The sequence below is a fragment of the Onychomys torridus genome, chromosome 6 (genome assembly GCF_903995425.1).
Source record: "Onychomys torridus chromosome 6, mOncTor1.1, whole genome shotgun sequence".
NCBI lineage: Eukaryota > Metazoa > Chordata > Mammalia > Rodentia > Cricetidae > Onychomys > Onychomys torridus.
Window position 1 is genome coordinate 100,931,341 of NC_050448.1, and position 13,279 is coordinate 100,944,619.

Consider the following 13,279-nt stretch of genomic DNA (forward strand, 5'->3'; position numbering starts at 1 on the left):
TTTATTAATATTGAAGAATTCATTGTGAGATCATAGAATAAGCAAAAGTAATAATGTCAATTTCAATAATAAACAACTGTGTTTTTTAAGGAAACTACATACTGATTGCTTTTAATGTCCTGTCAAATCCTTTAGTGAGTGCCTCATAAATGGAAGAAGGATACAATTTAAAGCCAGATGTACTGTTTTATATGAATTAAAAGCTATTATCAACTGTTTTATTTTACATTGAATTTCAAGTTAAGTCCACCTACATATTAAGATATGAAAGCATACTTACACCTACCTGGTATCTCACTTTTACTTTTGCTGTGTTTCACTTTTTACTTTATTCTCAAATTGAGATATATCATTTCCAGATTATTAATATTTTTTCCTGAAACCTAGGGCGGATTTTAGAAGTTTCCTCATGCTTCATCAGCTCTTAACTTCATATATTGTTTTTGTTCTGATCTTGCTTCTAGCACTTTACATTTTTCCTATTTTCAAATTACTTTTTTATTTTTCAACTCCTCTGTAATTTTCAAGGCTTAGCATTTTGTTTTTCAAACTTATTTTAGATAGTTATGTTTAAATTTTAATTGATTTTAAAAATACATTCATTATTGTATTTCATCACTGAAAAACACAGAAACTTACTTCCTCTGGTTTGGGAAAACCAAAGAGTATTTACTTAACATAAAGCAAGATAATAAATGGGCATCTTTGACATTTCTGTCTGAGTCCATTTGCTTTATTCTCATAGTATTTGTCTTTTTACATCCATGTTAGCCATGACATGCATTAGGAGGCTATGCCTGCACAATTCTACTGCTTTCATCAACAGAAATATCTGTATGATTCTACAGGATCAGTAGTACCAGGATAACAGTGTTCATGTCCCCTGGCCTCTGTTCATCCCTTACTCAAGTTGAAATACTTTGCTATACAACTTTGATATTATACGATAGGCTGCTAAATGTAACGTTTTGTCTATACTGTTCTGATACAACATTGGACTGATCTATGTTTATCATTTTAGCAATGAAAAAATGTTACAAACAGAATAAATGGAGCGAATCCTATTTATTGTCATGCATTAACATGTGCTTTTATCTGACTGAATATAATTCACATTACATTTTCCAGCAAAGGATACAGAAAAATGACTAAGATTTGATCAACCTGAACACTCTTATTGACTAGAGAGGGAAATAAGATGCAAAGTACATATAATAAAGCAGAAAATTATGCAAATTTTAAGACAATAATTTAGAAACACTCTCTAGGAGGTGAACAAAGGAAAAGTTTTGAAGCATTAAAGGTTGCTTGTTGAAGAAAGATGGCATTTGCATAGAGATTTAATGAATGGATGGCGTTTTGAATGGGTATTGGGAGGAAGGGTAGCTTTCCAAGCAGAATGAAGAGTGAGAAAGACATAGAGATACATAAAAGGCAGTTCAAGGGTGGTTCAATTTAAGAATTACCTAGTGAAGTAGGGAATGGAGAGATGCATGTAGCCTAATAAGATATTTAAAGATCCCCAGGGATTTATGATTGAGAGGAAAGACTGACATCTCTAGAACTTATTGAATTTCTTTATTGACCACTATTTATTGAAGCCATACTGTATAGCAAACAATTTTTGAAGGTCTCCTATGATGTAATCTTAAAATAATTTTATTATGTAAGTGTTCTTTATTCCATTTTATAGATATAGGAAAAAATAAAGGAATAAAATAAAACTGATAAAACTTGAGTCATTAATAGAATAGCTTCCCTGAGCCAAGTTTCCAATGCACTTCCTGTGTCAGAAGCCTAGCATGATTACAGAGAGGAGGGAATAGAAGAAGCTGAAAATGGACAGTGGAAACATTGCTGTTCTCTACAATCTTTTTAAAACCCAAGAGAAAGGTAATGGGAGCTTGCTGGGTAAGGTTGAGTCAGGTATTTTTGTTTCCTTATTAGATTGTTCCCTCCAAAAGCACCTAATGAGCAGGTGTGTAGGAAAATATTCTATAAAACTACCTTCAAAGCACAATCTCGACTTCTGTGAAGGTGTAATTACATACATGTGACTGTCAGGATCCCCTTCCTCTCCTCTCTGTCTGCCTCCTCCTTCTTCCTCTCTCTTCCTTCTCTTTTTCCCTCCCCCTCCGTTTGTACCCTCCTCCACCACTTCTCTCAGCAGTAAGGCCTGAAGCTACATGGTCCGTGCTTGTTACTCTCAATACAATAGTCAGCCTTGTTCAATCAAAGTGTGACGGATGCATGTAGAATCATGAATGACTTGAGGAACTCAATGGAAAAACAATGAGTGCATAGGGTTAGAGAGGAAGATGGGAAGGAAGGAAATAAAAAAAGCAAATGTGTATTTCAGAATATGGGATCACAAGGACTGAACATTGAGTAGGGGGCACAAAAGGCACCCACTAAGAGAAAAATGCATAACTTTGTTTTCAAGGCTTTATTCCACAGCATTGAACAACAACCTCAGCAAGTTTCATGAATTTTGACAACACCTTGTGTTTCTTTTTTATTGAAAATAGAGTACTCTCTCATACAATACATCCCAACCACAGTTTCCCTCACTCCACTCCTCCTAGCCTCTGTCTCTCTCTGTGTGTCTCTCTGTCTCTGTCTCTCTCTGTCTCTCTCTGTCTCTCTCTGTCTCTCTCTGTCTCTCTCTCTCTCTCTCTCTCTCTCTCTCTCTCTCTCTCTCTCTCTCTTTCCTGTCTCTGTCTTTCTCTCTCTACAATGTCTGGCTGTGGGTGTCTGCATCCATTTCCATCTGCTGCAGGAGGAAGCCTCTCTTATAATGACTAGACAACAGATTGATCTGTGAGAATAGCAGAATATCATTAGGAATCATTTCTTTAATTTTTTTAAAGACTATTCATGTTTGGTTCTACCCTAGGTCTTTGGGCTGTCCTTTCTCCAATTTCTGGCCATCCAAGCAGTGCCAGGCATGAGCTCCCTCTTGTGAAGTAGGCCTCAAGTTATTGGACAACATCCTCTTTTAATATTTACTTAAGTCTTATTGCATCTTGTTATACCATGTTCATCTGATACTCTGAGAGGCCTGTTCTTTTCTAAAGAAAGACAGAGGAGACAAGGATCTGTGGGCAGGGAAACTGGTAGGACTACAAGGAGGGGAAATTGTAGTCTGGATGTATTGAAAACAAAAGTAAACCTAATCATGTACAATACTTGCTAAAATTCACTAAAACTAGTTAGTTTAGCTTCCCAGAGGTATTTTGTTGTTGTTGTTTTTGTTTGGGTTTTTTGGTTTTGGTGTTGTTGTTGTTGTTTGGTTTGGATTTTTATGTTTTTACTGTTTGTTTCTTTGTTTGTTGTTTGTTTTGATAACCTTAAAATGAGATTGGTCATGATTGTTTCCACCATAATTATGGTCTTAGATAATCACTGACTGTCGTATTCTATTAGTATCTCTTTAGTCACTGTTCCTCCCTCCCTCCCTTTCTTGTTATCTTCTCCCCAACTTCCTTCTTTTCATCCATGCTTCTTGTCCTCTCTTACATTAATGTCAGGTCCTTCAGGATGTCTCAAACAGTCCTGAATAGGGAGGTGAGGATTGAGAAAAAACAGATAGAAAAATATAGTGACATAAAAGAAAAACCAGAGACACAGGATAGGTTCAAGAGGGCTCTCTGTCAATACCGCAGCAGCCCCCAGTTTATTTCTCATTGCCTTTTTATACAGAAGTAAGGAGGGCAAAATACCTCCTACTTTCATGGACACTATAGTTCAAGTAACAAACAAGCATAAACACCTCCTAATTCTCAAGACATCTTGTGACCACGCCTTTGGCCAAACATCCTGTTATCCAGCCTTGAGGAGACATCTGGTAACCATTCTTTTGGCCAAAAATCTTGTTATCCAGACTTAAGGAGCAAAGACAAGCTTGAGCTCTCTGACCTTGAGTCAAGACGGAATGAAGCCACAAACTGGAGTCCCTGTAGGCTCCCACACATTAAAATCAAACAACTTTCAAAGAATAGTAGGGACCATAAAAACTGTTTGAAACCAAAAAACTTACTCATCATGACTGATGCCAAGGAAACAATCTAAATGCTGGCTCTTTTTTCACCCTAACAGACGGATCCAGTAGTCAAGAAGTATTGAAATTAATAGCACCAATTTTCTACCAGAATAAAATTCTCTTGTAAAATCTAATGGAAAATAGGATAAGAATTCTCAATCAATAAATTAATAATCATGCCAATAAGAAAAACAAGTGTATTACAGAGTTCCAAATTCTGCTAAGTATGTTAAGATGGGGTGACAGAGCTGGAGGACTGATAGAATGAGTAATTCTGGCTAATTACTACCAATGTGTTCTTATCTTACCTACAAGTGGGAAGTTATAATAGTGTAATTCAAAATGAGGAGTTAAGGAAATGTTTGCTATATTGGGATAATAGAGAGACTATTTGTGGATTTGGCAACATATAGCATATTTATTTCTATATGGGTTTTTTTTGGACCTGCAAGCAATGCCTCGTAAAATGTATATTGCTCATCTGTTTATGAAGTAAAAACTAAAGCTTTCACTTTAATAATTTTACCTTAAAAATCATGGGAGTGGTAATATGGTCACATAATGAAATGTAGTGCAAATAAAAATTCTGCCCTGTTCCTTAGTAACATATATAGAACTTGTCTATAGCAACAATTCTGAAAGTTTCCCCACGGAAAGGAAATGTAATAATCTGAAATTCAAGAAATGTCTCATACAAAATGAAAAATGATTTCAAGGCTGTGCAGTTGGAGAATTGGCTCTCAGTGATGCATAATGTGCTCAGGACTTAACTGTTTCACAGTTCTGTGACCTTCAATAAAATAACATCCGTAATAATTACAATAGCTGTAATATGAATACACAATTGATGCCCATCAGACACCACAGCTCAGCAAAGCTCTTATTGTTTCTCTCATGCCCACACATTTGTGAAAGGGGCGTCACAAACTTCATATTTATTTTTCTAAAATTATGTTAATTTCTTATTTATTTCAGGCGTTACTAGAGACTCAAAATTTACTGCGCACTCAGGTTGCAAATTTTACCTTCAACCTTGGATTTTCAGGGAAGTTTTACCACACAGGTAAGAAGTAGCTTTGTGTTCCTCAGGCAGCTACATATAAATAGGATAGAGAACTTTAAATATTCCATAAGTAGTAGACATAGGATGTCTATATTGATTATGGGGGAGGGGAAAATTGGGTGCACTGTATGAGTAGCTAGATCCAAACATCAAAGAGTTTATTTACTTGGCAAAAAACTTCTAAATTCAAAGGCAAAAGAGATAGAGCATTGACTTTAGAACTCTGTAAGAGGAACTATCATTATTATGCAAAGTGTGACTGCATTCTTTTGTCTGTGTCATGTAGGCAAATGCACAGTGTAGAAACAATGATGACAGCAGCACCACTAAGATGAACAGAACTGGGCAGAATCTTTGGCCATCAAATGGTTGAGTGATAAATACTTTGGTATATATTATTTTAATGGGATATGGATTTTATAGGCTCAAAGAAATACAGTTGACTCTAAAGGTCAACTTGTTGATTTACCTTCCTGTGAATTTTTTTCCTAAAATTATATTTGCTTAATAGAGCTGATATCTATTAAAATCCTCACAATCAGTCATGCATTTTTCCCACCTCTTTCTAATTATCTTTCTGTTTATTCCCAGCCCCTCAACAGACTCTCAAAACAGGCTTGGTGTTTACATACTTTATGTTCTCCTGTGCTTTACTTCTTTGCACCCTCACATTCAGATTTTGACTTTTACCTTCAGAATATTAGTATTGTGCCATGTTACATTAGAGTACAGAGAACTATGTACATAAAATTTATTGTCTTACACTGATAGAGAAATGGTAACAAATTATGTGTTGGGGCCTCTGTAAAGAGGACATTCAAGATCTGTAACTATGTGTGCATTTGGCTGTAAGTTAAATGCTTTGTTTACAATGTTAAATTATAGGTTCACAGCATCGTAGAGGAAACATTTCATGATCATCTTTATGCACTTATACAGCTTATTGACTCATTAACAATATCCCACCAAAGGTAGCCTGTAATCATCCTAGGAGCAGCTTGTTTACTTTCACTATGGTTTATTAGGAGAGTAAAGTGGAAATGGCTTATTTCCCCCCCCCCCCCCCCCCCGGTGTATGTTAGTTGAACTTTTTGTTATACTTTGAAATATTTAAATTTGTTTAAAGCAGTAGATGGGAAATTAGTACTTAACTAGTTGATAAATCAAATAATTGTATACCTTAAGGGGCATTTGAAGAGAGATTGGGTCATCATCCCTTCACAGGCGAGGCAATTCTAACTTATGATTTTGAAAATCACCATGATTTTGCAAATCTTCTTCAAAAGCTTCCTTAAGAAATGAGTTCAGCCTTAAGAAGCTCGAACTATGAAGTCATAAAGCAGATAACTGTGTTTGCTCATTGCGGGGAATAAAGCTGTGAGATTACTTGGAGTTCATATACAAACAGTACTATTTTGTCTTAAATAGCTTCATAGTGTAAGCAAATCCATCCTCTTGGATATCTAGATAATCACCTCAGTTTTTATTTCCTTCTCATGCTTAGACATATTAAACCTGCCTGACAAGTTCAGAGTTAATGTTGATAGAAGTTATGGTACTTCTCATTTCTTCTTTATCATCCTGAGCATGTGTATAGTACATATCCATTAGGAAATAAACAGGATGGTTTTAGTTAATATTTTAAAAATGTTTATTAAAATATTCCCCCCAAAACACGTTTTAATTATATCATTTAAACAGACTTCATTGACTCTGAATTGGAACTAGCCTAGCAAAAAAAAAAAAAAAAAAGAAAGAAAGAAAGAAATGATGATGATAGAAGAAACATTCCATAATGTGATGCTGCGGTGATGGCTCCCTTAGCAAATAAGACACATGTAGGTATAAATACATAAATCTTAAGAATTTAATTTTCTCCACATAAATATAATTTTACTTAACTGCTCTGTTGTGTTGTCTAAAGGAATACATAAAATCATTTTTCAAGAGTGTAATCATATTATGTTGAATTCATATCAATGCATTTAAGCTTCAGACATTTCCTCAAGTGCTGAATGCTGTGATACCCTCTATCATAAAGGCATACCTCATCTCTGGCTAGTCACAATTTTATCTGGAGATTTAACCTTATAGAAGAGCAGGTTGAAAGCCAAGGAAGTTCATTCCTTCTTTGTGCGTGTGGCTGTGATGTGTAACCATTTTCTCCCAGGACAGTCTGATTTCCCAGTACATGAGGATACTGGTTGATAGGCTTCATTATTCTGAAGACACTTACTCTCATGTTTCTAGTGTAGCAGTGACTACTGCTGCATGGGTTAGACTTCGTCATTTCTTTGTCTTTCTCATGTGTTCTTCTTTATCCACCTCTCTCACCTTTATGTTAAAGCCAGTCTCATCCCAAAATGACATATTACTAAAGCTTCCCTGAAAGTTATTTGTCCACTGATTAAAAAGAAAAAAAAATGAAAGTGGGAAATTTAGGATGAATTCTTTTTAGTCTGAAAATGTTTACATCTTAATTGAAAATACACCATGAAAGCTCCACCAAATGGAAACCCTACCCCTGAGTATGGCCACCTTCTAGGAGAGCTGTGCATTTTAGCTTTCACTGGACATGATTTCTAGTGAGCACTATTGCTGTTATTATAATTTAATAACAAATTAGACCTAATCCAATCAATAATTGTCATGAATAATGTTTGGAAATTGGTTAAAATTGTTTTCCCAGGTTGTCACTTTTACTCCCTAAAAATTGACTTCATTAAATATGTGTTAACATCAAAGATAAAAGAGGGGAAGTCGCTGTCTTAGTTTTGTGATTTTTTTTTAACTCTTCCATATACACTATGGATTAAAAGACCAGATGTTAGAGACAGATGGGTTGTGTTGAAATCAGGCTTTGACACTTTATCAACTATATAAACATATACAAGCTATGTAACCTCTCTGTACCTCAGTTTCCAAATTTAAAAAAGATGATAATATTACCTACCATACGTGTAGTTGTAAGTACTCATTATTAGTAATTTGGAAGTAATTTGTATGAGAATAAAGGTCTGTGGAATACTAATTTAAATCTGTTTTCTAATTTGGGGATAGTAGACATCTGTTAATATACATTTTATTCACTAACAAGAATCAACATATGGTTAGTATAGGTGGTTTTTGTTAGGTTTCAAGCCTGGAACAAATGACTCAGGTGTGTATTTAACATCTCAAAGCGGACCTGGTCAGACAGGTTCTACTTGCATCCCTCAGTCCCTATCTATTACAGGATCCTCTTGACTAGTATAACCCAACCCCTCCTCTTCTCCAGCATAGGGGGCTGGGCTGCTCTTCCTTATACAATCCAACCGTTTTGGTTACCTGCCCTCTTTGTACATTTGGGCCTCCTAGCCACTGCTCTGGGTCCCCCTGCCCTTCCCTCCCTTCCCAACTCCCCTCTCTCTTTACTTGGCTCCTTCTAATCAGGGCTACTCTGAGCTCTCCCAGATGTGTCTACCTCTGGCTATGCATTCCCACAGATATTTAATCAGCTTTCTCCTCCACCATAACTAAGAGCACTCTTGTTTCCTTTTCCTTTTCATTCATCTATATATTCACCTATGGGAGGTCATACCAGGTATTGAATAAAAGAAAAATTTTTAAAAATATGTCTTCACACTTAAAAATTAGAATATTTCATGCATAATGAGCATATTTTTGTATAAAAGAGATGAAACAGCCAATGGAATGTTTTGAATCTTATTTTACTCTTACAACTTTACCTTTAATCTGTTAATCTATAGTCCAAATCTTGCTTTTAAAAAAGCATTGTTTATTGAGGCCATGGCTGTAGATTAGTTGTAGAGCACTTTCCTTGTGTTCAGAGTTCAATCCTTAGTAATGAAAAAGACAAAATCAAAAACCTTGTGTGGATAGATTTAAAGAGCTTTTAGAAGCATGTCATTATCTCAAAGCAACGATCCAGCAAAATTGATGACAAGAAAAATCTTTTGTAAACTTTACTCTGACTTAAAATGTATGTTTTAGGAAACAGAAAAGGTTTAAAAAAATGGATCGTATTTTAAAAAGTACAAAACCTACTTTATTTTATATTAATGATCATTTAGACATAATTTTGTCTTAGTTTAGGTTTTATTGGAACACAGCCAATTTAATACCTTTAACTGGTATCTATATGGTCATTGTGAACTACAAATAACATTTTTGTCTAACTTAAGCATCCGTGAGTATTGAAAAAATATGTGCTTTGACTGCCAAAATATAGTATTTTCACTTATAATGCAAATTACCTAAAATTCTACTGTGTTCTACCAGCATGACTTGCTATCATATTTTTCATTAAACTATATAGAGTGTCAAAGGTCAGCCTCATGTGGCTTTGGATTATATGACCAGCATAAAATAAGAGCACGGTTGGTAGAAATTAATCTAGGATATTTAAAAAGCAAGAAGCTTAAAAAATGTCACTTGCGACCTTGTCTAGAGTATTTGTCAATTAGCATAACCTTTGATACAAAATTGTTGATATTTTATGATCAGCCATTCAACTGTTTATATCAATATTCTACAAATTGAGCAATTGACCTTGTTCCTGGTCAAGGAAGCATTCTGTGCTTCCTGCCACCTACAATAATGATCAGTAGAGCTGAAAGGGAATGAAATATTTCCTAAACCCTCTACGCTCAGAGAAAAAGTCTGGTTTTATTTGGTGAAAGAAAGCAATTCTTTCATCATTTGTGATGTAAGTGACTCTTTCAAATGCACAGCTCAGTCTGTTTAATTATGGAGATAAGAAACACTTGTAGCATCAGCAGTTCACCAGTGGAAATGGGAAATGATTCTTAGCTTGGATTTCAACATTAGATGGTCTTAATACACAAACATAAGTCAATGACCTTGGAGTCTGATACCAACAGTTTTAGACAACTTATGGAACTTATGAATGTTGTATACCCATCTCATTCACAGGATTTCATAAATTTCTAAACTTCATTAACCCTGTATGATATGAGGCTGCTAAGGTCATTGACTTTTTAGGAAGGCAAAATTAAGTCTTTTTAATTGTCATTGTTCTAGGAAAGTAGCATGCTACAGTATAGCTTAGTAGATCCAATGTTTGTTTGTAAAAGGTGTGATCTGTGCAGGCTGAATCTTTAAGAATGTGTAAAAATGTCAATTAAAAGCAATTAAACATCAGCTGGCTTGATTTTCAGAAGATGTTTGTAGTCTATGCACGTCTGTCTGGAAGTCAGAACATGAAGTGCTTTCAACAATTGATCTCATTGACTCATTACTAAGACCTTATGGCAAAAGTATTTGCATCCTTGTTTTAAACCAGGAAACTGGGACTCAGATTTATACCTCTTCAAAATCAAACAGTTAATTTTATAGGAAAGAAGAGACACTGTTCTGGGAACTGAATCCAAATTGCCTTATCCACTTCATATTATTTCTTCCATGACTGTGGACATCTTTTTTATGGAACATGCAAATGGAACATTTTAAGAAACATTTAAAATAAAATTAATACATAGGCCCTTAATTTAATAAACAGCAAAAAATTAAACACCCACTTGTTAAATATATTGTGTTATGAAAGAATAAACCAAACAAAAGCACACTAGAAGCCAGAACATTTTTAGATTTCTCATATAGTTTAGGATTTTGAGAATATATAACAATGATTGCATGACTAAATTCATAACATTTTAAAAATTTGTCTAAATTTTACTAAATTATGTAAAATACATATAGCTATATACAGCAAAGATCTTTCTGGAGAGCTGCAATATGATAAATACACTTAAAAAATTTTTTTTCTGTTTTTCTTTCAGTTGTAGTATCACGGTGCCCTTCACTTCTGTTTCTTTCAGTTGTAGTATCACGGTGCCCTTCACATGCATTGGACTGAAAACTGCTTCTAAAATGAGAAAGATGTACTAATTTTCAACTCATTCTCAAATCAGGTTTCTTTTAGAAACAGAAGATTTATTGTTAAGGTTTTATGAAATTCTTAGGGTTTATTAAACCTTTATTATAAAACATAAATAAAAGCAATGTTGTGTTAAAATTGGAGTTCTCTGTGCATAGAATTAACTAGAAATATAAAGAAGCAACAGGACTTACAGGAAAACCGTCCAGTTTTAAATTAAGATTGAAAGGTTGTAAAGAAGAATCCAAAGGTAGTTTCCACTGGTTTATTCCACAGGATAACTGTGTAGCTGTTCTATATTTTATTTTATTTTGCCTCTATAGATTACTTGTGTTTTCCACATTCCTTCAATAAGTTCATGACATTTTCACAATTAAGAAAATGCATCAAACTATCTACTCAGTTTCATACACACATACAGGATATTTGAGAAAAAGAAGTGATCCTCTCTAATCAAATTCCTTGTATACAGTAAGAAATCATTGTAAATTATATGTGTTTGTGTGTGTGTGTATGTGTGTGTGTGTGTCCTTATTGTTTGTTCCAGCATGTGCTCACAATTCTCAACACCCTCAGGAATGAGTAGACTTAAACTGCCACTTTCATTAGCAGTACCCATCACACCATATTCATGCCCATTGTCTCAGATGTAACTTTGACTAAACTCATTCTTGTCTGTTTAGAGAATAGCATGAAGAATTAAATAAATCTTACAAAAACAAGGTCGCCATTGAAACCACTGTCACCTAATGTTTTACAGGAACTGCAGAGGAAGATGAAGGAGATGACCTTCTGCTGCGGTCTGTGGATGAGTTCTGGTGGTTCCCTCACATGTGGAGCCACATGCAGCCCCACCTCTTTCACAATGAGTCATCGTTAGTGGAGCAGATGATTCTCAACAAAGAATTTGCCCTGGTGAGTGGATTAGATTGTGGCATTTCTCCTCTATGGGTTGTGATCTAATAACAGCTTCTGAAAATAATGGACTGAGTTGAGTACCATAGAAATAGAATAGAAAAAAAAAGTCAAATGACATTACATACATTGAAGATTCCAGTTGCTTCATGACATTCTGAGCCAGGTATGTGTGTATATGCAGGTTGTGGTTACATATAGATATAAATACATATCATACATACATAAGTATATCAAATATAGATGAGTTCTCTACAGAGTAATAAAAATTGGTATATTTTAAGGTAACTTTCAGAAAGCTAACCTCTTATTGAAAGATTGTTCTAGCATCTAAAAAAAGGATACTTTCTCCATATCTCAGTAAGAATAAATTAATTTTTTCAGCAATTACCCTCAAACCTTAGTTTGTCTTTTTCACCAAGAAAATATTCCAAGCACAGACTGTAGGTTCTTGCTTCCAATTCCTCTCATTCAGTAGATTTGCAGAGGCTCAAGACTTGCATTTTCAAAACTGTTCCAATGGATACCTGGATGGTGGGAAAGGTCATCCCCATAGTCTAAAGGGGCAGACTGTTGCCTGCTCTTGTGATCTAAACTAAGAAAGCTTTTTTTCTACACATTTTTTTGATAATTGAAAATACTACTGAAGTAACTGTAACATTTTGCATCATATAAGAGTAATATCAGAGCCAGGCGGTGGTGGCACATGCCTGTAATCATAGCACTCGGGAGGCAGAGCCAGGCAGATCTCTGTAAGTTTGACGCCAGCCTGGTCTCCAAAGCAAGTTTCAGGAAAGGCACAAAGCTACACAGAGAAACCCTGTCTCAAAAAACCAAACAAACAAACAAAAGAGTAATGTCAGGAAGTTTGGATTTCCAAGCCCCTAAGGAAGATGTTATTGGAATATTGCCCCAGTCCCTCACTGTTCTAGGCTGCTTTCCCACCACCATTGTGCAGTGAAGTTGGGAAAACAGACTGCCTCATCTCCAAACATGTGCCTGTCTTGTCTTTAGAGAAAAGCTTGCCTGCTCTTGTTTTAGGTATTACTTGAGCTCTCTGTCCTTCCAAAAATGTAATAAAAGACAGAAATCTTGTCCTCAGAAAAATAGTCAGATGAGTACTCTCATGTTTGCATAGTGGGGCATGTTATCACAAAAAGTGTGGGAATCCTCCCAAATGCCTGGAGCTCTCTGTTCTGGACCCCATCATTACTACCTGCAACTCCTCTGAACTGTGCCATTGCAGAAACCTTCTGTTTTGAATTGTCATATTTGGAAGCACAGGCCTCAAATGATTACAGTGGATTCCTATAAAGTTATACCTGGTCGGTTATTATTATTTTAAAAGAACACCTTACTT

General features: G+C 35.2%; 1 protein-coding gene across 1 annotated transcript in view; it reads left to right on the forward strand.

Annotated features, from left to right (window-relative positions):
* The window catches only part of Ndst4 (N-deacetylase and N-sulfotransferase 4), a 322,264-nt gene that overhangs the window by 150,435 nt on the left and 158,550 nt on the right, over positions 1–13,279 (forward strand). The window contains exons 3-4 of the mRNA XM_036190450.1: positions 5,018–5,105; positions 11,765–11,919. Of these exons, the coding sequence (XP_036046343.1) occupies positions 5,018–5,105; positions 11,765–11,919 (243 nt within the window). The remainder of the gene's footprint in view (positions 1–5,017; positions 5,106–11,764; positions 11,920–13,279) is intronic.